The sequence below is a fragment of the Bufo gargarizans genome, chromosome 2, assembly GCF_014858855.1.
Source record: "Bufo gargarizans isolate SCDJY-AF-19 chromosome 2, ASM1485885v1, whole genome shotgun sequence".
In the NCBI taxonomy this organism is placed as follows: domain Eukaryota; kingdom Metazoa; phylum Chordata; class Amphibia; order Anura; family Bufonidae; genus Bufo; species Bufo gargarizans.
This window is the reverse complement of record NC_058081.1, coordinates 590,890,139-590,917,863: the sequence shown is the minus strand read 5'-3', so window position 1 is coordinate 590,917,863 and position 27,725 is coordinate 590,890,139. Positions and strand designations below refer to the sequence as shown.

General features: G+C 46.3%; 1 protein-coding gene across 1 annotated transcript; it reads left to right on the top strand.

Annotated features, from left to right (window-relative positions):
- Positions 1 to 143: 143 nt before the first annotated feature.
- SMIM35 (small integral membrane protein 35) lies at positions 144 to 14,182 on the top strand. The gene is made up of 4 exons (XM_044278242.1): positions 144 to 247; positions 7,028 to 7,138; positions 11,159 to 11,192; positions 13,755 to 14,182. Exons 1-4 carry the CDS (start codon positions 193 to 195, stop codon positions 13,870 to 13,872), a joined length of 318 nt encoding a protein of 105 aa, XP_044134177.1. The 5' UTR covers positions 144 to 192; the 3' UTR covers positions 13,873 to 14,182.
- Positions 14,183 to 27,725: the final 13,543 nt, after the last annotated feature.

Genomic DNA, 27,725 nt, shown 5'->3' with positions numbered 1-27,725 from the left:
TTATGCGCAGGAAAAAGGAGTTTAAGAGGTTCTCAATTTTTTTTATTTTTTATATTGTAGACCTATCGGGAGTCGGAATTCCACCGATCTGATATTGATGGCCTATCCTGAGAAGCCCTAGAAAACAGAGAACCTCTTTATCTCACCCGGTTTTTCAGTTTAGCTGGGTGAGAACTAAAATCCAGAAATGGTATGGATTCAGCAAAGCCTAGTTGTATGGGCTGGATTTCTTTGGACTGGGAGACAGGTTGGTAGTGGGAGTCTTCCAGTCCACACCCCTAATCCATTACAGGTTCCCTGGCCGTAGGTGAGGCCAGTCGGGTTAATCAAGCTGGGATGAATCAGCCCTCTGTGTATGAGTCTGGGGGGCAGAGGAAGTGACCCTACAGAGAGGGAAGCCTGGGAGGCTTGTGTGGTCACAGCCAGGTGGGCTGCTAGACCGTATGGCTTAGTGAAGCCGGATCTCTCCCTTGGACTTGTGTTTGGAGAGCTGACCGGATGAGTGTCGGAACGTGATGCTCTGTTTGTGAACTGCGCTCTATAGGTGAGGTGGAGACGGTATATGTATTAGGAAGTGCCTAGACGGGCAGGTGTTTATTTTGGTTTGGATTTGTTTGTGCGGGTGCCGAAGTGTCACAATAAAGCTCCATTTGGACTTGTCTCCTCTGACAGAGGAGTTTGTCTGTGATTGCGACCCCCTGAGAGCGAGCCATCCCTTACACTATTCAAAGGAAAGGTTACACGAAATGCAAGTACTGTACATGGCAATTAATGCAATAGCGTATAAAAGCTGACCTATTAGTGTTACATAGTGGCACCATCAGGCCTGGGCTTGTCCGGGCGGTATACCCTGGCACTTTTCATACCAGACAGGGTGAAGCAATACAAAAGAGCTTAAGAGATTAAATGAGTCCTAAGAAGTTAAGAAAACTGGAATGAACGTGCTGCTCATATCAGCCAAGCACCATTATTGACACACCTATATGTTTGGTCTGTGCCAGATCCCCAAAAAAAAGGGTCTTCCAGCATAGGAAAAGCTACAGAACTTTCCTCTAATGACATCCACTTCTGGTGTTGGCAAGATTTTAATACAGTCTGAATTTTTCAGGCAGCTATCAGGAATGAACCTGTCTGTTCCCGATAATTGCCTGCTTCTCAGAGGAGATGAGAGCTGCGTTTTAAATGCGGTAATTATCTCCTCTGTTTGAGGATCAATGATGGCTTCTGCGATCGCCCATCCTCGTACAGATTCATTATTTTTGGGCAGCAGATCCCTTTACACAGAATTATCTGCTGCCCAGAAATAATGATTTTGCTGTCCACATCAACGATGCTTTCATTCGATGATTGACAGCCCATTTACACAGGTCAATCATTGGGAATGAATGTTTGTAGGAGCTTTAGGTTCAAATAATCAGCCCCTATAAAGGGGCTTTTACACAACGTATATACTTCCCCTGGAGAAAGAGCTTACCAGAGTGTCTAAGTGCTGTGTGTCAGCAACAGGGAGGTGGAACCAAAGATCAGGGGACAGTTGGGGTTTGAACCTGGCCATGTCTTACACTGTAGTAGACAGGGAGTCTGGTGAGTGTCCTGGACAGAGAAATGGCAGAAAACGAGGTGTCTGCAGACCTAGGTGGAGAAAGCTAGAGACCAAGTGTGTCCTGAGAAAGATCTATGAAGCTGAAGTCACATTACAGAGCCAGAACACAGAGCCATACACATAAGGCCTCATGCACACGACCGTTGTTTGGTTCCGCGTCCGTTCCGCAAAATTTCAAGTTTTGAAGCGGACCCATTCATTTCTATGGAGCCGTAGAATTTGCGGATAGCCAACCGTTTTGTATCCGCGTCCGTGGTTCACTTCCGTGGAAAAAATATAACCTGTCCTATTCTTGTCCGCAAAGAACGGTTTGCGGACCCATTCAAGTCAATAGGTCCGCCAAAAAACGGAAGACACACGGAAACACAATGGAACCAAAAACTGAAACTGATCACGGCACAACAGAAAACTACTGTATTTTGCGGACCGCAAAAAAAATACTGTCGTGGGTATGAGGCCTAACAGAGTAGATTGCAAGAGTGGAGCTGAGTGGTATCAGTACAAGCACTGTATCAAAGCTCGGAGTAAGTGCAAGCCATTAAGGTAAAAGGGCACCTGGTGTAAAGGTTATTGAACTGTATCCTACGGAGGGCAGCATCAGCCATGAGGCGAGATAAGAATCTCTCCTCAGGCGGCACTCGACCTACCACTTATGGAGGCAGCATATGACTCCCATCCCTATAGGCCACTAGGGTAGAAGCCTATGAGGCAGTAGGTTACGATGACATCACAGTGCCTCCTGCACCAGCTTTTAGGCAGCACAATGACATGGTCATGAAAACCTGTGTCCTGAAGCAGGTGTTCATGACCACATCATTGCACTGTCCGAGACCCAGTGCTGGAGCTTGCAATGATGTATTCATGACAAACTGTACCGGGATGTGGCTACTTACAAGAGTTATTTTTTTTAAATTAAATATAGGGGCACTGGGGGAGAAGGGCAGGATCATTATATATAAAAACACTACAGGGGGCCTTATACTATGGGGGGACTACAGGGGGAAACATTATACATACTGACCCTACACAGGGGCTGGCATTATAATACAGGCCATAGCACTACAGGGGGGCACTATAAAGGGTCATAATAACTACAGGAGGCACTGCAGGGGGCTTTATAAATACTGGGGCTACTACAAACTGCATTATAAATACTTGGAGATATTACAAGGGACATTATAACTACTATGGGGGGCATATTACACAATTACACAATTCTATCTTAAGCTATTGTTCCCTGATTAGTTATACTCAATGGCTGATTTCACAACTGACTTACCGCAAAACACGTCTTGAGGCTTTCATGCTCATTGTGGAGGTTGGTATGCAATGATGTAATGCCACACCTTCTCCAGCAACAGTATCAGAATATCCACAAATGAATGATACCCTAAGCCAGTGATGGCGAACCTTTTACAGACTGAGTGCCCAAACTGCAACCAAAAACCCACCTATTTATCGCAAAGTGCCAACATGGCAATGTAACCTGAATACTACAGTCCAGTATAGTATCTTCCATGTACTTTATCACTTAGCTATAATAGCCTGCCTACATTCAGTGCGCTGCCTGTGCCGTGCATAGCGCTCCCTGCGCTGATGAATGGCAGGAGAAGTCTAAGGCATATTGGTACACCATAGACTTTTTCCAGGGTGCAGGTGCCCACAGATAGGGCTCAGAGTGCTGCCAATGGCACCCGTGCCATAGGTTCGCCATCAGTGCCCTAGGCTTTCTTTTCCTTATAGGCCGAAGATAATTAGTATAATTGTGTTTTTCATGTCAGCCGTTTTCCATCCCAGGAATACATTACATTAGGGCAGGCATGTCCAAACTGCGGCCCTCCAGCTGTTGCAAAACTACAACTCCCAGCATGCCTGGATAGCTTACAGCTATTAGGGTATGCTGGGAGTTGTAGTTTTGCAACAGCTGGAGGGCCGCAGTTTGGACATGCCTGCATTAGGGTGATCACGTTCATAACCCTCATAAGGAGGACACCATAGCCAATGGTCAGAGAACATTACAGGGAGGAGGTACAGTATAGGAGGAGAAAACTACAATCCCCAGCATGTCCAGGTTGTTATTATAGGATATCAGACAACATTTCAGAGATGAGGTATAAGAGAAGACTATAACTCCCAGCATGCCCAGGCCGTTATTATGTGACATCAGAGGACAATTCAGAGAGGGAGTATAAGAGAAAAGGATTATAACTCCCAGCATGTCCAGGCCATTTTTGAGATTTTAGGGGACAATTTAGAGAGGGGGTATAAGAGGAGATAACTACAACTCCTAGCATGTCCAGACATTACAAGGATTAGGTATAAGAGGAGAGAACTAGAACTGCCAGCAGGTTCAGGTCATTATTATGAGATATTCAGAGAGGGAGTATAGGAGGAAACCACTAAAACTTCCAAGGATTCTCAGGCTTACCACTTCTCCAGTGCTGAACTCCGCCACTGCCTACGCTGATCACATGATGGTGACGTCATCACAGGTCCTTACCACTTCTCTCCACTGCTGAGCTACACCACCTCCTGCTCTGATCACATGATGGTGACATCAACAAAGGTCCTTACCACTTCTCCCCTCCACTGCTGAGCTACGCCCCCTCCTGCTCTGATCACATGATGGTGACGTCATCACAGGTCCTTACCACTTCTCTCCACTGCTGAGCTACGCCCCCTCCTGCTCTGATCACATGATGGTGACATCAACACAGGTCCTTACCACTGCTGAGCTACGCCCCCTCCTGCTCTGATCACATGATGGTGACATCACAGGTCCTTACCACTTCTCCTATCCACTGCTGACCTCTGGCCCCTCCTGCTATCCAACAAACCTGCTAATTTTGGCAGGACCAGCTGACATCTAATGTGTATGGGTCCTGGACCTCCTGACTCTGCCCCCAACATACCCCGAGATTGAGTATGTTGAATTTTAACAGGCCCTATAAGAATGTTCTCAAGGGAGACTTCCAGAGGAGTCTAGCAGTGGCTTACTCCCATTTCCCCATGAGAACAAAAAGACATGCTTTCAGAGCCAAATGTGCATGGGGAGGGATGGGAGGACTAGCCATCAGATGAAGAAGCATTTGGCGTCAGCTGTCTCAAATGTTTGACCATCTTAAGGGTAGCTGCACACGATGCAAAAGCCTCTGTTCTTCAGGCGGAAGCAGAGCCTCTGCACTTGCACCACTACTCGAGCAATGGCGCAGTAGTGAGACCGTCAGTGCTGGGCAAGATGCCCGACGTTGTCAATCAACCAGCAGGAGGTCACTTCTTCAGCAGTGGGAACAGCCCCTCGCAGTTGATAAACTCTTATTGATGAGAGAAATTGATTTGTAAAAAAAAAAATTGCTCATCTCTAATGCGGTTTTTCGGCACAGATTTTCCTCCAGAAAGTTTGCAGTGTAATACAGTACCAGCAAACTAAATTCAATTTGCCTAATCTCAGGACCATGGTGCATATCTTTTACCAATGGAAATTGACCTGCCGTGCGAACCTTAAAATCTGGAGCATGTCAACTTTTTGTGCAATTCCATACCTTGTATATAGTGGTTTCCCCATAGACTTCAATGAGGTTGTTAAAATCTGCACCAAAAATGGTACAAAATCTGCAATAAAAAGTTTATGTGCAGTTTATCACCTTTTTCATGCTGTTTTCATGTGGATTTTCTGAATACTAACAACACAACCACTGGGTGACTATATATAGGATAGATATCTCGTGACACAATATCGTGAAATGTTGTCTTGAAAAGCCGGTCATCTCGTGAAACGCATATCAGGACATGTCCAGCCAAGAGTAAAGGTAAGCGAGGACACAGCTGCAGTTCACAAAATGCTTCCTGATGAAAATGGCAGAGCTTGCTTGAGTAATCAGCAAGCATTTGTATCCTAGATACAAGGCTGGTTTATTATATCCCTGACAATAAGGAAAAGAAAACTCATGACTAAGCTGTGTATTTGTATGGCTGTGCTCACCTGGCTACTGCAGTGTTACAGCTGTGTGTTACAATGTGTTGCTTTTAAAGCATCATTTTCAAAGGGGTTGTGTCACGAAACATAATTAATACAAATTTATCTATATAGCGCCACCTGCTGTTTGTTCTTTTCCTTATTTTTTTGTCCGTAGGTGGTCGAACATGCTCAGTTTAAACCTTCAACAGCCACTAGCCATATGTTCTGTTAGAAGTTGTGGCAGTTACAGGGGGAGAGCTGCAGCAAAAAGGACACATCCTCTTGAGCTGCAGCAGAAAGGACACGTCCCCTTGAGCTGCAGCAGAAAGGACACGTCCCCTTGAGCTGCAGCAGAAAGGACACGTCCCCTTGAGCTGCAGCAGAAAGGACACGTCCCCTTGAGCTGCAGCAGAAAGGACACGTCCCCTTGAGCTGCAGCAGAAAGGACACATCCCCTTGAGCTGCGGCAGAAAGGACACGTCCCCTTGAGCTGCGGCAGAAAGGACACGTCCCCGTGAGCTGCCGCAGAAAGGACACGTCCCCTTGAGCTGCGGCAGAAAGGACACGTCCCCTTGAGCTGCGGCAGAAAGGACACGTCCCCTTGAGCTGCGGCAGAAAGGACACGTCCCCTTGAGCTGCAGCAGAAAGGACACGTCCCCCTGAGCTGCCAGCCTGAAGATAATCTAGCAATTGAAGTAATGAATGTGGAGATCTCTGGATCCATCTGAGGTACTGGAAGCTATTGTCATATATAGAGATGAGAGAAGCTAGCTTTGAATGCTACATCCGAAGCTGCTTCTCTAAAAAAAATTGTTATCATACTTTATGGAGATTAGTCTCTGTACAGTATTAGAATGTATGGGCTCCGATGAGCCGAAGTAAGTTATTCACGAAGTCGAGCGAGACTTCATTGAGTAACTTCGGGGATTTATTATTCCAGTAAAAAAACACATCAAAACTTATTCACGCAGTTGCTCGTGACTTCGTTGAATAACTTTGGTAATTAATTATTACAGTGAAAAACCTTGGAACCGAACTCTGAATCGAAGCCCATACAGTCTAATACTGTACGGAGACAAATCCCCGTACAGTATTATAACAAATATTTTAGCAAAGCGACTTCGGATGTAGCATCCAAAGTCGCTTCGCTCATCTCTAGTCATATACTATATGATGTCTGATTGAAATTTTTTACATCATTCATGGCCTAAGCCCTTTAATACAACTTCATTACAGTTTATTTTTACATGCTTCTATACCGTAGTCCTATATATCAATTTCCTTCCTGGATTTTAGATGGGATGTTTATATAGGTAATAGATCCACCCACACTGTTAGTGAGGGGCCCTAATGGTACCAGTATAAGTGCTAATAGTAGTTGAGGGGTCTAGTACCCAAGAGCTTGAGCTATACCTCTGCGGTAACCCTGTGTAACCATATTTCATGTTCTCTGCTCTCTCCTGCAGCCATGGTGGATGCTCTTGGTGTCGTGTTGGGCAGCAGTTTGACCGTCATGCTTGGCGCCACTGCCTTGTACATCCTGATTCGCTGGTATCAAAGCGGACGCTGCTGCTATGGTGACTATTGTCTATTGACAGATACAATGTTTCTATTTGTTTGTCTTGAAAGCCTGGTAAAAAGTAGCAAGCAACAAAAGAGTTTTTTCTGCTTTGCATTAGGTCCCCAGACATTAAACTGATGATGTTTAGGTGATGGGTCCCCAGCATTTAGTTTCAATCTGTGAGAGGAGCCTGACAGCGTCACTGCTGGAGAAATAGGCATTACAGCATCCCCATATAGATCAGTAAATAAAGGCGTATTCCCATCTCCGGGATATCGCTAGGATATGCCCCCAATATCTGATAGGTGCTTAGAATGGAGCCTTCAAAGTGCTGGAGGATGCACTGCGCATTCACCCTCTGTTCATTCCTATGGGAGCACCAAAAATTGGGGAGCACTGGCTCGGCTATTTGCATCAGCCCCAGTGAAGTGAATGCAGCATTGGCCGCTCTTGCACGATGCGCTTCCCATTTCAATGGGACTTTCGGAAACAGCCGATCGTGCTGTCTAGGAATGAATGGAGAGCGGCCATGAATGCACGGTGCAGTTCTAAGTACAGATGCAGGCCTGGGAGGTGGGACCTGCACCTATCAGACATTGTGGGCATATCCTAGCAATATGCCCCCAATGTCCGAGATCAGAATGGTCTAGGGAAGTGAAGGTGCTAACCTCTGTGTATCTGGTGAGAGAGAGCAGTGAAGGAGATGATGTCCGTATTCCTTTTGGTCTGGAGCAATTTGGGGGGATCAATGTAGGACAGTAAGAGAGTTAATGCTGCATACCTGAGGTTCCAGTTTTTTACTTTTTTCTGCACCTCAGCATTGTCTAGGCCAGGGATGCCCAACTGCGGCCCTCCAGCTGTTGCAAAACTACAATTCCCAACATACCCGCACAGCCTACAGCTATTAGGGAATTATGGGAGTTGTAGTTTCGTTGAGCATCCCTGGTGTAAGCTGTAACAGGAAGCTGGACTCCCTGCACTGACCATGGACGTGAGTGCGGGGAAGGGTAGCGAGGACTGTGCAGCTATAAGTATATGGCTGCACAGTTCTCTCTATAATAGGGGAGAGCTATTCTGGAACACTCTGCCCAATCATTAAGGAGATACACCCAGGGAATCTGCACAGGGGCATACTTTCTCTGAGCAAGGACAGCGACTGCAGTCTCAAAGGGATGGTTTTACTCATGTAACCTACCCCCTTGCATATGCCTCTGTCTAGATCCCCCCAGGGCTAAAATTGAAGGGTCTCTGCACTGACTGAGTTCTGTAGCCCCTTCAGTCTTTTCCCTGTACGGTGGTGACTATGCAGAAGAATGCAGCACAGCTCCTCTCAAGTGAATGGGGCTGGCTGCAGTTCTCTACACAGTCAGGTGGCCGTTAACGCCTCTTTCCAGGATCGGTGGTGGTCCCAGAAGTAAGACACCCCCCACAATCAACCGTTTCTGAGATGAGCATATCCGTTTAAATTGAGAGTTCCATAATACATTGGTTAATAATATCTTTCCTAAACCAAACAAGCCTTTTTTGTAACTGTAGTTGAGATAAAATATGATGTTGATATAAGTTGGCGAACCAAAGGTGAAGCTACACAAGTCTTAAAGGGCTATTCCATATTCAGCAAATACGTATTATTCTTTGTATAATAAAAAATTACACAATTGTGCAATTTATTTTATTTATCAGTTTCTCATGGTTTTCAAGACCTTTGCTTTCCATGATTCAACAGGAACCTTCGGTGTTTTCCTCTAAAAAAAAAATATTGTTCTGGGCAGTTCCCTAATATACAGCACTTCTACTACTGGGATCCTTCTTAGGCCTCTTTCACACGACCGTTTTTTTTTTCCGTTTTGCGGGCCGTTTTTTGCGGTCCGTATACGGTCCGTATACGGAACCATTCATTTCAATGGTTCCGCAAAAAAAACGGAATGTACTCCGTGTGCATTCCGTTTCCGTATTTCCGTTTTTCCGTTCCGTTTAAAGATAGAACATGTCCTATATTTGGCCGCAAATCACGTTCCGTGGCTCCATTAAAGTCTATGGGTCCGCAAAAAAAACGGAATGCATACGGAAATGCATCCGTATGTCTTCCGTATCCGTTCCGTTTTTTGCGGAACCATCTATTGAAAATGTTATGCCCAGCCCAATTTTTAATATGAAATTACTGTATACTGTATTTGCCATACGGAAAAACGGAACGGAACAACGGAACGGAAACGGAACCACAACGGAAGCAAAAAACGGAACAACGGATCCGTGAAAAACGGACCGCAAAACACTGAAATGGACATACTGTCGTGTGAAAGAGGCCTTAATGTGAATGATGATGATCCAACAACAAACCAGGGCTGATATGGGGGAATACATTCCCTGCAGCTTCTCTTCAGACCCATAATAACCTGAGCAGACTGTTTCCTGAGCCTCTCACCCCCCTCCTCCCCGCACGACCACAGTGAGGAGCACATAGCGGGGCACATTTACTATAGCGTTTCCTCTTGTTTTTACTTTAAAGAATCTTATTTTGGACAGTCATCATTTTTTTTGTCACGTTTACTACTGAAATTGCACCTGTTTTGGGGGCTTTTGCGCCTTGTTCATCTATTTAGATTTTTTTTTTGACTAATTCAGAAGTTTTCTAACTTTTTCTGACCTATTTATGTAGGTGCACCTGAATTTGCAAAACAGTCTGATTTCTACCCCCACCCCACCCCAGGGTTAGCGTACGTTTCTTTGTCTGTTTCCAGTGGTGAAGTGCATTAAAAATTGCACTTTCCGGGAGACATGCAACTTTTTTCTGCACAGATGAGACTTTTTTCATGTTCAAAGAATAAGTGAATATGAACCTGCCGTACTGAAAAACAACCACCAGAGGTCAGACTAATAAAAATACACTGAGTCTAATTCATCAACTCATACTTGGCAAAAGAAAGACAAGCGAATGAAATGCACCAGTCTAATTTTATGGCCAAAAACAGGCGAGCTTGATAAATGTGCCCCAGTACGTGCTGTACTAGGCTATCCCTGTCAATCCCCTAGCCTTTGAATGGAGTGGAAGGGCATGCTCTCAACTGCTGCTCAATCCACTGTAGTCCTCACTGTGATGCAGTAAGTGGAATGGAGAGGCTCTAAATTTCTGTTCTAGTAATGCGTGTATCTCACAGAGGTGGAGCCCCAAGAGATTATACATTTATCAACTATCCTATGTATGGGTGATAAATGCTTATTGTGGAAATGCCCATTTAAGGGGGTATCCGAGGAAAAGCATTACTATGAAATGAATACGGCATCTAAAATGGTATTATTGCAATATACATGCATTAGAAATATTCTAAGGTTTTTTATGTACATTACATTTTCCTCTCTGGTGGCGCCCCCTGCTGTTTATCCTTCTGGTCCACCTTCAGTATTGGACACACATGCCCAGTAGCTTGCCTGCTCCCTTGCTCCTCTCCATGTTGGTGTAGTGATCTTATAGAGAAGCTGGTGAAGCGACTCAGACAATTTTCATTAGTTTATCCCTACTTGTAAATTCATAGTATTATATAGCTATATCTCTTTCTAGATAGCGGAGAAGAAAATTGTGGGGAGCATTATATACCATATGTATCTCTGGGGTTGTATGCGAAGGGCTATTTTCTGTGCAGCAGAGGAAGGAGTTAACAAGAGCTAACTGCAATGCATAGGAGATGCAGGTCCTTGATTTGTCACCTTTGAGCTGCTGCCCGCCCACAGAAAGGGAAGAAAGCCCTCTCCCAGATAAGTGAGTAAAAAAGAGTTTAAAATTAATGGAATAACCCTTATGAGAAGAGTATTGCTAGGGCCTTTAGTCAACATTGTAGAAGTGACCCACCACCGCTGCTTCATTTGAAGAAAAGAAAAGGTCAAGCACATGGTTCCTTTCGAGTAGGATAGTCCAGCCAAGCCTTGAGGTTTCGTTTCTTGTGTGGCTTCACACAACCCCCCCCCCCCTCACCCTTCTGCCTAGATTAAAGGTTAAACAGCATACTGTAAATGATTTCATTTTTGCTTTTGTTTGTAGAGACAAGTTTCGTCTTCAATCTTTACAACATTCGGTAAGTGACCTACTCCATGTATGTACCGAAGAATCCCAATAAGGAGACGGCACACCCATGGCTTCCCTTCATGATCACACCAGTTCACAGATCAAAACGCGCTAGGATTCAGATTATAGTAAAGCTGGCCACCCACAAAAATAATTTGTCACCTATCCAGAGGGGTTAGCTCATTCTCAGAATCAGTGGAGATCCCAGTGCATTCAAGAACAAGAGGTCCCCGAGTGCTTTCTCTGAATAGAGCAGTGGTGCACATGTCGGTTCAAATACAGTTGAGAAATATAGCTCTATGTCCATCCTATAGAAGTGAAGGGAGCGGTGGACCAACATGCGTACTGCTACTGCTCCATTCAACTCTATAGGATTGCTGCAGAGAGCCGGGTACAAGCACTTGGCTATCTCTGGCAGTCCTATAGAGTTGAATGGAGCAGCAGCAGCATGAAGGTGCAGACTGGCCATAGGCAGGGAAATTTCCCAGTGGGCCGATGCCCCGTAGGCCGCCCAAACCCTCCTCATGGCTGGCAGCCAGGTACATAAAATGCTCTCAGCATTAATTCATGTAGGGGCATCAGGCACTTTAAAGTGCGGATGCGGTGCGATTTTCACGCAGCCCCATTAACTTCTATGGGGCCTGCGTTGCGTGAAAAACGCACAACATAGAGCATGCTGCGATTTTCACGCAACGCACAAGTGATGTGTGAAAATCACCGCTCATGTGCACAGCCCCATAGAAGTGAATGGGTCCGGATTTAGTGCCAGGTGCATTCCGGTATTTTGAATGCCAGATCAGGCACTAATACATTCCTATGGGGAAAAATGCTGGATCCGGCATTCGGGCAAATCTTCAGTTTTTTTCGCCGGAGATAAAACCGTAGCATGCTGCGGTTTTATCTTTTGCCTGATCAGTCAAAATGACTGAACTGGAGACATCCTGATGCATCCTGATTACTCTCCATTCAGAATGCATGGGGATATGCCTCATCAGTTCTTTTCTGGTATTGAGCCCCTAGGACGGAACTCTATGCCGGAAAAGAAAAACACTAGTGTGAAAGTACCCTAAAATATTAAGTTTAAATCCCCCCTTTCCCAATTTTACATATAAAATATATAAACAATAAATAAATAAACATATTACATAGCGCTGTCCAAACTATTAAATTATTAAAAAATATCTCCTATGCGGTGAGCATTTGCCAAAAAATAGGATAGGACTGTTCTATTATGGACCAAATGTTTCATAAAATGCAAAATGCACGCAGGTTTTTTTGGTGTTTTTTTTTTTTCTTTTGCGCGGTATTGAGTATCGCAATACTTTTTTATGGTGACGAAAGCGAATCAAAATTTTGGTATCAAAACAAACCTACGCCGATCTGATCGGCGTAGCATTGTCACGATACCAAAATTTTGATTCGGTTTCGATTTGGCTCCTAAATTTTTAAGTTCAGGAGCCAATGGCTACTAGGTATTTTTTTTAGTCTGGAGCACTGATTCTTAATACAGAATGCTAAGTAAAATAGCGCTGGAGGGGTCCACTTGTTCTCGCAGCCGGCATCTCTTCTCTTCTTCTTCTTTGCTGTGCAGGAAGAAAAAGACCTGTGGTGACGTCATTGTGCTCATCACATGGTCCATTACATGATCCATCACCATGGTAAAAGATCATGTGATGGACCATGTGATGAGCGCAGTGACGTCACCACAGGTCCTTTTTCTCCTGCACAGCAAAGAAGGCAGAAGAGAAGCCGGGCTGCGCGAACAAGGGGATGAGGTGAGTTAAATTTTTATTTTATTTTTTAACCCCTCCAGCCCTATTGTACTATGCATTCTGTATTAAGAATGTTATTATTTTCCCTTATAACCATGTTATAAGGGAAAATAGTAAAATCTACACAACACCGAACCCAAACCCGAACTTCTGTGAAGAAGTTCGAGTTTGGGTACCAAACATGCCGATTTTTCTCATGCGCGTGCAAAATGCATTAAAATGTTTTGCACTCGTGCGGAAAAATCATGCATTTTCCCGCGACGCACCCACATCTTATCTGGCCCAAATCCATGACGCCCATGTGAAAGAGGCCTTAAGGTGTCACCCTGCACAGTCTGACACCATCCAATCAGTGCTGCTAATGACATTTATGTAATAACGATTCTGAGGCATCTGTTATGTTGTCCCATTCCTCTATTATTCCTGCTAGAAGTTTATGAATTGCTACCAGTGGTGGGTGTGTCCCTGCACAGTCTGTCATTAGCAGTACTGATTGGATAATGTCAGACTGTGCAGGGAGATCCAGATGGAGTGGGACCTCAATGCAGACTGCTCTCAAGTCATTCATGAACATCTAGCAGGAATAATAGAGGAACGGCAGAACAAAGAGTCATAAGAACAGATGCTCTAGAATCTTGACTACATGGGGAATGCAAGTAGTTACTAAAACAGACGTCAGGAGAGGGTCTTGGGACAACATTGTATATTACTTTGGACCGGGTATTGAAATATAAATGTGTTCTGCATTTCCAAATCTCATTATTTTAAAAATTTTAATGCACGTTTCCTTTTCACTGCAGACATCTGAAGTCAATGGACCTGGAGCTGGGGCCCCCCTTTACAGTCAGCGGCTCCATGCATGCTCATGGCCCTATGTCTGGATACCATTACTCTCAATTCCAGGACAGCGACGTCTAGCAGCAAAAATGCCTGAAAGCAAAATGGGGACACGACTGGGGACAACATGTTACATTCTCTTTTGTGTAAATTCTTCACTTCACTAAAATTTCAGGCACATTCGTTGTAAAAAGTAGAAGTGAACCCTCCACTGGTTAACCAATAATATTCTGTGATCAGACATTAGTCTATGGGAAATGATCAAATGAGCTGGATCCATGTGACCAACAGAAGCAGACTGACAGTAATCAGGCCATACCCGCAGTTTGAGGGGGACCGCAACACCCCACAAAGTGCTGTGGCATAGTTACATTTTTGGTGGCTGAGAAGGTCACACTAAGGGCTCATGCACACAAACGTATATTCTTTCAGTGTCCGTTCCGTTTTTTTGCGGATCGTATATGGAACCATTCATTTCAATGGGTCCGCAAAAAGAAAAATGGAAGTTACTCTGTGAGCATTCTGTTTCTGCATATCCGTATTTCCGTTCTGCAAAAAAATAGAACATTTTCAACAACTATTATTGTCCGCATTACAGACAAGGATAGTACTGTGCTATGAAGGGCCAGCTGTTCCTTTCCGCAAAATACGGAATGCACACTAACGTCATCCATATTTTTTGCGGACCACAAAATGCATACGGTCATGTGCATGAGGCCTAAGGCTCTATTCACATCATCTTCATGGCATACATTTGGCATACACATTTGAAGTGTGCCGCAAAATGTATGCGCCGGACGTATACCCAACAACTGTATTCCCATTGACTCTCATTGTACAAGAAAGCATTTTTCAGTTCCCCAGTATTTACAAAACAAGTCACTTTCAATCCAATATACAGTCGAGTAACCAACGTATGTAACATAGTTTGTAAGACTGAGAAAAGACATCCATCCAGTTCAGCCTGTTTTCCTGTAATGTTGTTCCAGAGGGAGGCAAAAAACATCAGATAGAAGCCAACTTTCCACATTTTAGGGGGGAAAAAAAATCCTCCCCAAATGTACATTTTAGTAACTCGCTTCTCTGGAAATCTAGTAGTTATATTCTGTAATATTATTACGCTCCAGAAATACATCCAGGCCCCTCCTGAATTCCTTTATTGTACTCACCATCACCACCTCCTCAGGCAGAGAGTTCCATAGTCTCACTGCTCTTACCGTAAAGAATCCTCTTCTATGTTTGTGTAGAAACCTTCTTTCCTCCAGACGCAGAGGATGTCCCCTCGTCACAGTCACCGTCCTGGGGATAAATAGATGATGGGATAGATCTCTGTACTGTCCCCTGATATATTTATACATAGTTATTAGATCTCCCCACAGTCGTCTTTGTGATCTTTCTGGGTACTGTAGTCCACCTATTCCAGTTATTACTTGGGTCACCCGCCTTTGAACCTGCTTAACCGAGTATTGAAGGAGTATTCACATCTTATGCCTCATTCACAGAGTCAGTGTTCGGTCAGTGATTTCTATCAGTGATTTTGAGCCCAAACCAGGTGCGGCTCTAAACACAGAACAGGTGCAGACCTTTCCCTCATACCCTATGTCTCTGGAGGCGAAAGTCCTGGTTTTGGCAGAAATCACTGACGTGTGAATGCGGCTTTAGACCTTTTTAGCTTGCGTGACTGTTTTCCGACTATTGAGGCAGCTGACTCTCCAGTCACAGAAGTCACGTTGTGAGAGTGACCAGGGGTTGGAATTGCCCAGTGATGGGATATTTTGGCTCCATGAGCATCCTTCGGGTACGGCCACACGGAGCGGCCATGATCTGGTCAGGTTGCGGCCATACTGCGTTCAAGCACCGTGCAGCAAATTAGCCTGCAGCTTTCTTTCGTTTAATGAAGACCACACTGTACAGTGTATTGAAGGTGCCACACCACCATTACCAATGAAGTGAGTGAGTTCAGTGCGAGAAACTCGCTGCGTACAAGTTTCCGTTCTGACCTTCGCTCCTAGACCACTGAGGACAGTGAATGGCTGCAGCAGTCACATATAATATAGCGGAATGTCACCAATGCAGTTTGCAAAGAAGCAGCAGCGTGAGAAACTCTGGATACAGGTTTGAGTATAAGATAATTTTTTAATTTTATGCTATTGTGGGACTTGTTTGAGATTTTTACCGGATATCCCCATTAAGTTTTAATGTAAAGCTTGTTCAGTATCCAGGTAAAGATTGCTACATCAGTACACTGTCACCATTTCTTCTAGTACATAGGACTGTGTAGTATACGGTAGGTCCGACCATGTTCATGTTCTGTAACTTTCATTAAACTCTTGCATAAAAATGTCACTTTCATTGTAATTTTGCAATAAGGAAAACTCTGGTTTCATTTCCCTTTTCACATGATGTCAGTGCCCTGACCTTCTGCATTATTAGAAGTGTTTACAAGTGCTTGTCCTCTGCCGATTGTCCCTGCTTGCTTTGCTACATTCACTTTCTGTATAAATTCATGCAGTTTCTATCTGCAGTGAGACACATTTCTGTCCCCTGAAATCTGAAAAGATGTAATATCACGTAGTGAGATTGGGCATGGCTTAAAGTTTAGGCCTCCTGTATTGGTAGTACATTTCCATTCTAGCCGGACAACCACTTTAATTAAAGGGGTTGTCCGGCCAGTAAAAATCTGTTTAAAAAAAAAGTTATATCTCACTGGCCGATCCTGTTCCAAAGCCTCACGGATTCCCCTCTGTCTTTACTTCCTTGTCCCTCTTGAGACAGGAAATGTCTTTTCTCAGCCAATCGATGTCCACAGCGGTCACCCAACTCAGCCACTGATTGGATGAGCAGTCCCAGGGACCAGGACGTAGGGACTACTGTAGGTCCTGGGAAGTGGAACAATGGAATCAGTAGGGGACCAGTGAGGTGAGTATGACTTCTTTTATTTATTTTTTAAAACAGATGATTACAGGTTCCATTTCAGTCCATTTTAACTGCATAGATTCCTATTGAGTGGGAAATCTGGAACGTTGTGCTTTGCATTGTGCATTACCTGGGTATGATTGACCCACACGTACTGGGAAACTGGTTGGGGCATAGGGGCCCATATTGACTTTTGCTATGGGACCCTATCAGATCTGTGTCAGATAGGCAGAGTCCCAATGGTTCTAGACAACAGCTCTGTAGGTGCATAGGTATCTCAGTAATTTGGCATTCACAAATAGAAGAATGCCTTCAAAAATCTAAGTGTTAGGGTCCATTCACACATCCGTGTGTGTTTTGCGGATCCGCAAAACACAGACAGCGGCAAAGTGCATTCCGCATTTTGCAGACCGCACATTGCCGGCACTGACGCTGGGTTCAGACCTGAGCGTTCGCGATGGAGCGCAATCGCGCATACAGAGACAAGCGAACGCCCATTGTCGCGCGTTCCCGAAAGTCTATGTACGGTAACGTGCGACAAGACGCCCCAAAGAAGCTCATGTACTTCTTGGGGCGTCGGGCGTTTTACAGCGCGATCGTACGCGCTGTAAAACGCCCAGGTGAGAACCATGCCGATAGGGAAGCATTGGTTTCTCCTTGTTGAGCTTAGGTGTGAACCCAGCCTAAGAGAATAGGACATGTTCTATTTTTTTCAGGATCGGAACTGCCGACCCGGAAGTACGGGTCCACAATTCCAGATCGGGGCCGCATGTCGTGTGGCCCCATAGAAATGTATGAGTCCGCAATTCCGTTCCGCAAAATGCGGAATGGAATTGTGAATGTGTGAATGGAGCCTTAATAGTTTACTTTTATCAATCAACAAAATGCAAAAAGTGAATGAACTTCTAGATCCACTTGCACACAGTATTTAAAGGAATTCGGCACGGAGGTTCTTCCAAACATCCTGGAGAACTAACCACGGATCCATAGATCTTGTGTAGCTATATGTAGCAGCTCGGGCAGAAGGTAGGAGGACTGGAGTGGTGATAGAGGCCGGATGGTGGTAGTAGTCCTTACAATGGCTATGGGTCCTTCCCTTCACTCTTGGCTGGTGCACAGTTAAGGGAGAGTGCACTCTGGTTCTCTTGGGGTTTTGGGGGAATCTCCTGCCTGGTGGTGGTTGGTGTTGGGGTGCAAGGCAGGGTCCCCATGAAAGAGAAAATGCAAAGGACAATGTAAAATGATGCAAGAGGCTGGTTTTGCAACTAACAACATTTATTTACAGGCAAAAATGGTCAGATACAGGAGACACCGTCTTTACCATGCATGGCAGATCTTACACAGTTTGCAATTTCCACAGTTCTATAGGCTGCAAAGGTGGTAGACGGGTCTAGATGTTTCTTCTCTGAGTCAGTCTTCCAAAATCTGTGCATTTAATCCAGCCGAAAGGGTGCAATGCATATAGATCTCTCTTGCGCTCTCTGTATCTCTCAATCTCTTTACTTTTCTTAAAAGGCACAACTACAAGTACCCAAACTGCAGGGTGTAGTTTTGTTAGTTGATAGCCAGTCTGTCTCCAAAATGTTCCAGGGTTCTTTCGCTCTTTCTTCTCCCAGACAAATGTACTATGAAGTCAAGAAGCTTTGCACAGGTTACCTCCGCAGACTGTTTAGCATGCACCTCCTCACAAAGGCTGACACGCATTAAAATGTTATCCTCATCAGCTTCCTCAGAAGGTTGGTTATAGCACTGTCTTTTAAGGCGGCTGCTTTTTCTTGTCTCAGCTTCAACTAACTTCCCTAGCAATCAGGCTTGGACTGGCCCACAGGGGTACAGGGGAATCCCCCGGTGGTCCCCTGAGCAAGGTGGGCCCCTAGTCTCCCACCCCCTGCACAAGTGGCACATACCACATTAGATTTACTGCACTACATACATATATTCAGTGTACAGCACCTCCACCAGACGATGTTCATATAAAAAAAAACTTGTTAGATTATTTATTATATTTGAATGTATCCGTATGGTGGGCCCCTAAAATTAGTTTTACTGGTGAGCCCTAGGTACCCCAGTCTGACACTGGTAGCAAGTCCAAGCCACTCCTTATGGGGAGGGTGGAGAAGCCCCACATAACTAGCTCTGAGGCTTGTTAGCCTGTAGAAAGGAAATGCAGACCATCCTATTTTCACCCATTTTTAACTCTTTTAGCAGTGGGCTATCAGCACACTGCATGTAGGCTTTCTCAAATCCTCCGGTCTCTCTAGGTAATCCCAGGAAGACTCGATGGTGTTGATCTCAGGGCTCTGTGGGGGCTATATCATCACTTCCATGAATCCTTGTTCTTCTTCATACTAAAGATAGTTCTTAATGACATTGACTGAATGTTTGTGGTCATTGTACTGTTTGCCTCCCTGATGGCATTGCATGATGGATAAATTTATATGCCTATATTTCTCAGCATTGAGGACACCATTAATAATGAGCAAATCCCTAAAACCCTTTGCTGAAATACAGCCCCGAACTTGCAAGGAACCTCCACCATGCTTCACTGTTGCCCGAAGACAACCAATATTCATCCGCTCTCCAGTCCTTCACAAACAATGATTTTCATGTTACTCGATGGACAAAAAAAACCTGGTTTGGTTAGGGCTGGGAAGATGAATCAGCGTGCTATAGCAGTTTATAGGAATGGCCTGAGAAGCTTGTGAAGTGGCTGGCTGCCCACTGCATAGGGGGTTAATGTAGTAACATTATGCACCTTGTGCTCCAAAGGTTGTGTACGGGGAGTAGGAGTTAACTTGTCAGCCCTTATTAAAAGATGTTTGGTGGCGGCCCCTCCACCCGCTTTCTCTAGAGGGGGAAGTAGTTCAGTTGTGTATAGCCTGTGAGAAAGAAAAGCAGCAAGAAACAGAGAGAAATAAACTGAGAGCAGCCAACAGTATATGAGCCAGCCCCTGAGGGAAAGAACTGCTGGAGATTGCAGAGCATTCAGAGACCATTACAAAGGGAAAGCACTGGAAATATGTCAGAAAATGTAACACCTGCATTTTGGGCTATAGACTTTCCTGCATAGTAGTTGGAACAATATACCGAAGAGCCCTTACCGCTTTGAAAGTACAGGCTGTTCATATGTTGGAAGAACCTGCAGACTGTTAAGGGTACTGTGGATATATAAACCTGAAGATGGAGAAAGCGATTAGAGACTAGCAAACTGCCTATTCTGTCATACACACAACCATTGAGAAAATTGACTAAAGCCACCTATAGAGACCGTGCTTGTATTAGAGAGTGCCTGTGTGAATCATCTACCTAACTTCCTCAGTAAAGTACAATGAACACCTGCATTATCGCAGTACCATCTTGCCTTGTACAGCACTTGGACCCCTGCCTTACTTCTCAAAAATAATGTCCACCAAAAGCACCCCAACTAACAGTAGGCAGGAGAAGCGCCTTGAAGGGACGACAGGAAGTATTTTACTGCTGATGTCCTATCCTCAGGATAGGCATATCAATATCTGATTGGCAGATATCCAACACTCAATGGTCCCTAATGATGGGGATGTGTGCTGCTTTATGTTTGTATACCTTTTAATATTACAGTACAAAAATGTATGCTGCAAAAACAGGAAATACAACAGGAAACCACAAAGAAAAAAATAAATCACATTTCTATTTTAGAAGACAGTCGATGCTGTAATTGACATCTATGTAATGCTGTATATGGCTGCATATTAATGCTCCATAAATGTGTAATGTAATCATTGAGTGTCCCAAAAGATGACTGCCTGTCAATGTAAAAATAACAGGCAATCTACTAAGTGATGCCTTTGGCATGACCTAACAATCAGGTTCCTATGGCAAACCAAGGGATGTTTGTTAGGCCTCGACTGTTATGGTAACCCATTCGTTGATCATGTAGCAGGGGGCTGATGGGCCGACAGAGGGACTCACAACCTCCAATAATTTAAACTGTCATGATGGGAGTTGTCTCTGTTCCTGACTGTTGTAAAAAGGAGGCTGGCTGTATATATCAGTCATGCTTCAGCTGCTGATCTCATGGGTACAGTGAAAGTACTCACTAGATCACTGTGATGTACATACCCGTAATACCTAGCACTTGCCTATGATGGATATACACAGCCAAGTCCCATCATTATGACCACTTCCTACTCTTGACGTCAGCAGTGTGTAGTTTATGAAGGAAGTACATATGGTGAGATGGCTTGGTGGGTATATAAGGCGTGATAGGCTGTCTGCACACGCATGGCTTATTGCTGTTGTGGGTAAAGGGAGTGATTTTTCATAGTTGCAAAAAGGGATGATTATTGGCTTTCGGGCAGAGAGTGGACAAATAGCACCATTGTGAATAAGCAATGTGAAAACTGTGAAGCACCACGTGCCATTGATGTGAGGGATGAACGTTATGTAGTGAGTGAGTGAGGACCGACACGTTACAATGAAGAAGATCACCATAAAAATGCACCAGGGGGCTACCAAATGTGTGTCTAACACAACAGTTCAGTGAACTCTATTGTATTTGGGACCCCGAAGCAGACGGATGGTCACTGCAAGAAGTTCTAGAATTGGACCTCTGCTGATTGGCAAAGAGTTGTCTTCCCCAATGAGTTACGTTTTCTGCTTCATTGAACGGATGGACATTGGCGTGTCAGACGAGGAACATCAGAGAAAAAATAGCCTGCAACCATTGCTGGAAGAACAGAAGCTGGTGGTGGCAGGGTTATGGTCTAGGGAAGGTTTTCCTGGTATTATCTGGGCCCATTGATCCATTTGGAAGGCATTCTCCATCGATTTGAGTATGAATCCGCCCTTGCAGATCACATACACCCATACGTGCTAAATGTCTTCCCTGTGGTGGATGGGATCTTCCAGTAACACAGTGCGACATCTCACATGGCTAGAAATGTCTGACATTGGTTGGAAGAGCATCACCCAGACTTCCAAGTATTACCCTGGCACTCTAATTCGCCAGAAATGAACCCACTTAAGCATCTGTGGGTCCACCTCGATCATCATGTTTGCTCTATGGATACTCCCCCATGCTCCCTCCAGCAGCTGTAGGATGCACTGCAGTCAGAAGTGTCACAGGTATCTGGAGCCAGGACCTTATTGAGTCACTCCCAGCCCATCTAGCTGCTGTCCATGCTGCACACGGTGGTTACTCTCGATATTAGCTGGTGGTCATAATAATGTGACTCAACTGTATTAAAGATGAGCAAACTGGGTTTGGACTGCTGTGTCCGAACCTTGTTAGTTTCTGACCATAACTCATAATGTGAAGCTCCGTACATTGATAAAATAAAAAGTATTGCCTCCAATGAGTATGGCCGCCAGTAAAGCGAGACTTCATTTGTCTCGTGCATGTTCCGTTACTATAAGTCGTGGCGCATGCATTAATGTATGAAATTATGAATCCAAACTCGGGTTCGCTAATGATCGAGGAGCAAGCCACAAACCCGGGTTCATATTCGCAATTTGATACATGAATGCATGCGTCATGACTTATAGTAACGGTGCGTGCACGAGACAAATGAAGTTTCACTTTGCTGGCGGCCATATTAACAAAGCCTCATCGGAAGCAATACATTTTATCAATGTACGGAGCTTCACATTATCAGTAATGGTCAGAAGCGAACCGGGTTCAAACACAGGAGTCTGAACCCGGTTCACTCATCTCTACACTGTATACAATGCATGTGGATATTCTTCAGACCCTTTCACTTTTTTCTCATCTTTATATTGCGGCCTTGTGTTAGAATAAAAAACATTCAAGATTTTCTCCATCATTCAGCCTTCAATATCTCATAATGAGAAAGTGAAAACAGAATGTTCAAAATCTCAGCTAATTTATTGAAAAGGAAAAACTAAAATCTTGCATTGACATAAGTATCCAGACCCTTTACTCAGGACTTAGTAGAAGCCCCTTTGGCAGCGATTACAGCCTCCAGTCTTCTTTGGTATAATACCACAATGTTTGCATGCCTGAGTTGGGGATCTTCTCAAGCTCTGTCAAGTTGGATGGGGACCATCAGTGAACAGCCATTTTCAGGTCTCTCCAGAGATGTTGGATTGGGTTCAAGTTAAGGCTCTGGCTGGGCCATTCATGGTTGTTCTAAACTTTTTCCATTTAAGATTATGAGGGCCACTGTGCTCTTGGAAACTTTCAGTGCAGCAGAATTTTTTTGTAGCCTTCCCCAGATCTGTGCCTTCAGACAATCCTGTCTCTGAGCTCTACAGGCAGTTCTTTCCTATTCATTGCTTGGTTTTTGCTCTGATATGCATTGTCAGCTGTGAGACCTTATATAGACAGGGCTGTGTCTTTCTAAGTCATGTCTAGGGTTGAGCGAACCTGAACTGTAAAGTTCGGGTTCATACCGAACTTTAAGATTTTTGGACCCCGAACCCGAACATTTTTGTAAAAGTTTGGGTTCAGTGTTCTGCGCTTTCTTGGCACTTTTTGAAAGGCTGCAGAACAGCCAATCAACAAGCATTTAACTGTCTGACCTTAGAAGCCATCACAGCCATGCCTACTAATGGCATGGCTGTGATTGGCCAGTGCAGCATGTGACCCAGCCTCTATATAAGCTGGAATCACTCTGCTGTTACTAGTGTAGGGAGAGGATGCTGCTGGTGATTTCAGGGAGAGAATAGGAGAGAATCAGTGCAGTTTCTAGGTAAAATTTCTCTCAGGGCGAGTGTCCAAAAAAATGGCTAGATGACGCCTACCAGGCACTCTGGTGGTATGTGATTCGGCACTCTCCCTGGATGGCTGAGCACGACAGACCCGAGGGTGAGGATTATGATGGCCCTGGCCTGTTGTTTGAGGCCTTCGCAGAACCGGAGTTCGGAGATGCTGGAGGGTCCCGGTTCTGGGATATCTATGACTACAGAGAGGCTATGCATGATTGGGCTACAGCGAGAGAGGTGAGACAAGACCTGGCATCTCTAGTGACAAAGGAGTGGGAGCTGGAGCAGGACTACCAATACTTCTTCAGCTCAATTCGGTCCCAATATACACTGCCAGAGAGCTGGGTGGCAGTCCCAGACCTACAACCCTACAGCTGGGAAGACCCGACTGAAGTATCCCCTGCTTCAGTACCAGCTACAGAGGTAGGGGTCCTCATAGACTGGTCCTGTGAGGAACCACAACAGGCAGGTGGAGACGGGACCGAGGGCTCTCCACCGGGATGCTGGGATGCTGGCCCAGACCCTCAGCAGCAGCCGGAGTTGCCAGGTGTGGACGCAGGTGATCCTGACTCGCAAATGTTGAGGGACCTCACAGACTGGTCCTGGGAGGACCCACAGATGGCAGGTGGAGATGGGACCGAGGTCTCTCTACTGGCCCTACAGGGATGCTGGGCCGCCTACCCAGATCTCCAGCGGCAGTGCATATCACAGGGAGAGGAGACAACCGGTCTCTCTCCCCAGCGGCAACCTGAGTTCCAGGGGGAGGAGATGCGGGGTCCCTCTGCCTTACAGCAACCAGAGTCCTGGGGAGGAGAGGCAACCGGCCTCCCCTTCCACCAGCAGCAGGAGATACCGGGAAAAGGGGAACACAAGCCCCTCTGCATGGGCGCAGATGAGACCGCAGGCTCGGTGCCAGTCCTACAGGGATGCTGGACAGTCGGTCCAGATCCCCATCCATCTCCGCAGGGATACCAGGAGGAGGAGGTAAGCGAGCCCTCCCCTTCCCAGCTACTTCCCAACAGAGTTCTGGGGGCAGGGGATGAGCCTGCGCTACCCACTCATTTCTTCCCAGCGGAAGAGCTGGCATCAGGGCAGAGCGCAGCCGGCCTCTGCCCTCCTCTATCCTCTTCTCCAGAGCCGGACATCCCACAGGCTACCCCAGCGGAAGTGCTGGCATCTGGGCAGAGCGCAGTCGGCCTCTGCCCTCCCCTATCCTCTACCCCAGAGCCGGACTTCCCACAGGCTACCCCAGCGGAAGAGCTGGCCTCTGGGCAGAGCGCAGTCGGCCTCTGCCCTCCCCTATCCTCTTCTCCACAGCCGGACTTCCCACAGGCTACCCCAGTGGAAGAGCTGGCATCTGGGCAGAGCGCAGTCAGCCTCTGCCCACCAAGTACCTACAGCTCCAAGCTGGAGAACCATAAGGCAGCAAGGAGTCGCAGATGCCCACTCAACAGCTGGGGACATACGGAACAGAGCCAGGCCCCAAAATTCAACAGGTCCAGTATGGGGTTGTGGTTGGACTGCCAGACTAACTCAGGTACTGACCGTGAGGTCAGGTATCTGGTTAGTCTTCCCTGGAAGGGGGAGATGTGTGACGAAACCAACCTCGCCACGGTGTTTTGGAGGGGGCTGGTTGCTAGCCTCTTGCCTCAGGATTATGGCCCATACTAACTTTAAAGAAAACAGACCGGCCGCACAGCTTAAATCTGTATTTGGAATTGTGTTTTATGTTATTATGCGTTCGGTTAAATTGTATGTTATGTGAGGGCACCCAGATAGCTAATATTATTGTATTCGTGTATTCTGAGTGCCATTCACCTAATGATATGCACTCAGACTTGAGCTATCTGGGGATATGTTAAATGTCTGTGTTTGCTGTGGGGGTGTGCCATTGTGTGTTTGGGTGGTGATTCCTGTCCTGTTGTCTCCACGTGTGTATTGGTGTTTTCCCTTTGTCCTGATCCATAATTGGATTGCTCCTCGGGTGTCGCCAGGCAGAGAGGAGGAAACCATGATGCATTGTGGGGATGTGTTGTGTCTGTGTATCCTGAATTTCTGCATATCTGTCCTGTGTCGCAGTCTCCATTCTGGTCCCCTAAGGGCGTGGCCACCAGATGGGGACCTGCATAAATACGGGCGGGTAGCCCTCAATAAAGTGTTTCTGCTCTCTGGCTGTAGGAAAGGTTCACCCACTGGAGCCTGGAGCCTTGTCGTAGGTCCAGCGTGGGTGGAGGACGGTGAGACCCCAACCAAGCTGCGGCGGTTCGTGGGGTCTGCAGTGCGTACGGTGTCAAGTGGAGTGCTTGGAGTCCTCGGAAAGCACTAGGAGCATCTATCGACGGAGGTACCCGGTCGGGGTGCCAGGCGTTCCGTTACAATGAGTAATGACACCAACAGCAGCCTCCATTCTAAATAATGTCCATAGTGATCCTTATTAAACTTAATGTCCCCCACAGTGACAGTGGCCCCCATTTTCATGTCTCCCACAGTGGCCCCCCCATTGTAATTAATTCCCCCCATTGTAATTAATGCCCCCCCCCCATTGTAATAACCCCCATCCCCCCATTGTAATTAATGCCCCCCCAGACCATCACTCGCCTCACAGCAGGCATCAGCACTGCTCAGGGGCTCAGGGCGGGCGGTAACAGGCAGGCAGTGCGGCGCTCACTCAGTCACTGTATGTCACGCGCCTGCGCCGCCTAGTGGGAGGATCAGGCGCGTGACGTCAGTAAGTCTGACCAGGGCCGGTGCAAGGATTTTTGCCGCCCGAGGCAAGATAAAAATTGGCACCCCCGCCCCCCCCTTATCAGATCCGGAATTGCGGACCCGGATCCGCAATTCCGAACCTGAAAAAAAATAGTACATGTCCTATTCTTGTCCCCAATAACGGACAAGAATAGGCATATTCTCTTAGTGCCGGCAATGTGCGGTCCGCAAAATGTAGTATTAATAACTAAACAATTAAATAATACACATATTGCATTGTCTACTTACCACCAGGACAATTAGATGATCTGGTCTCTGGCTGCAGTCTGGCTCTGCGGACTCCCTTGTCACTCTCTTCTCCCCCCCCCCTCCCTTGTCACTCTCTTCTCCCCCCCCCTCCCTTGTCACTCTCTTCTCCCCCCCCCTCCCTTGTCACTCTCTTCTCCCCCCCCTCCCTTGTCACTCTCTTCTCCCCCCCTCCATTGTCACTCTCTTCTCCCCCCCTCCCTTGTCACTCTCTTCTTCCCCCCTCCCTTGTCACTCTCTTCTCCCCCCCTCCCTTGTCACTCTCTTCTCCCCACCTCCCTTGTCACTCTCTCCCCCCCCTCCCTTGTCACTCTCTTCTCCCCCCCCTTGTCACTCTCTTCTCTCCCCCTCCCTTGTCACTCTCTTCTCCCCCCCTCCCTTGTCACTCTCTTCTCCCCCCCTTTGTCACTCTCTTCTCCCCCCCTTTTCACTCTCATTCTACTCCACCCACCCCCCTTGTCACTCTCATTCTACTACTCCCCCCCCCCTCCCTTGTCACTCTCATTCTACTACTCCCCCCCCTCCCTTGTCACTCTCATTCTACTACTCCCCCCCTCCCTTGTCACTCTCATTCTACTACTCCCCCCCCTCTTGTCACTCTCATTCTACTACTCCCCCCCCCCTCCCTTGTCACTCTGTCTCATTCTACTCCCCCCCCCTCACTCTCATTTCCTCCCCCTTGTCAATGTCACCTCTAATGTAGCGTGGCCGAGCTCTGTTCGCTCCGCGGTACAGGAGCTTTTGTTTCCTGTACCCGGCTGACAGGAAGTGCTCACTTAGTGTGCACTTCCTTTCAGTCCGGCCGGGTACAAGAAACAAATGCTCCTGTACCCCGGGCCGGGCCGAACAGAGCTCGGCCACGCTACACTAACAACTCAGCAGTCTGCAGCGCAGGCAGGCTGCGCAGCACTGAGCCGGCCGCTCAGGAGGCTCAGCATGAGGGGCGCCGCCGGCCGCCCGGCCGCCCCATCCTTTGCCTTCATAACTTTTTTTTTTTTTTACCTCAACGGGCGCCCCCTGCTTCTGACAGCGCCCCGGGCGGCCGTCCGTCCCGCCCGCCCCTAGAAACGGCCCTGGAGAGAATCTTTGTTCAGAACTTGAATCTAACTCAGCGATCTACATACACTAGTTGTGTGGGTGCAGGGCACCATTTTTTACCCTGCCCTGAGCCCAGTGACCAGAAAAAATAACTTTTATCTGTCTGCTAGTTAGGTGGGCGGCGACAGCCATTTTATGCAAGCTCAGTGCATCTGAGCTTTTGTGACATTGAAATCCAAGCTTGAAAAACTGCACTAATAATCTGG

Coding starts and splice junctions, on each gene's coding strand:
- SMIM35 (XM_044278242.1), top strand. CDS start 193: ATGGATTCAGCAAAGCCTAGTTGTATGGGCTGGATTTCTTTGGACTGG. Junction 248..7,027: donor TTCTTTGGACTGGGAGACAG/GTTGGTAGTGGG, acceptor TCTCTCCTGCAG/CCATGGTGGATGCTCTTGGT. Junction 11,193..13,754: donor TTCAATCTTTACAACATTCG/GTAAGTGACCTA, acceptor TTTTCACTGCAG/ACATCTGAAGTCAATGGACC.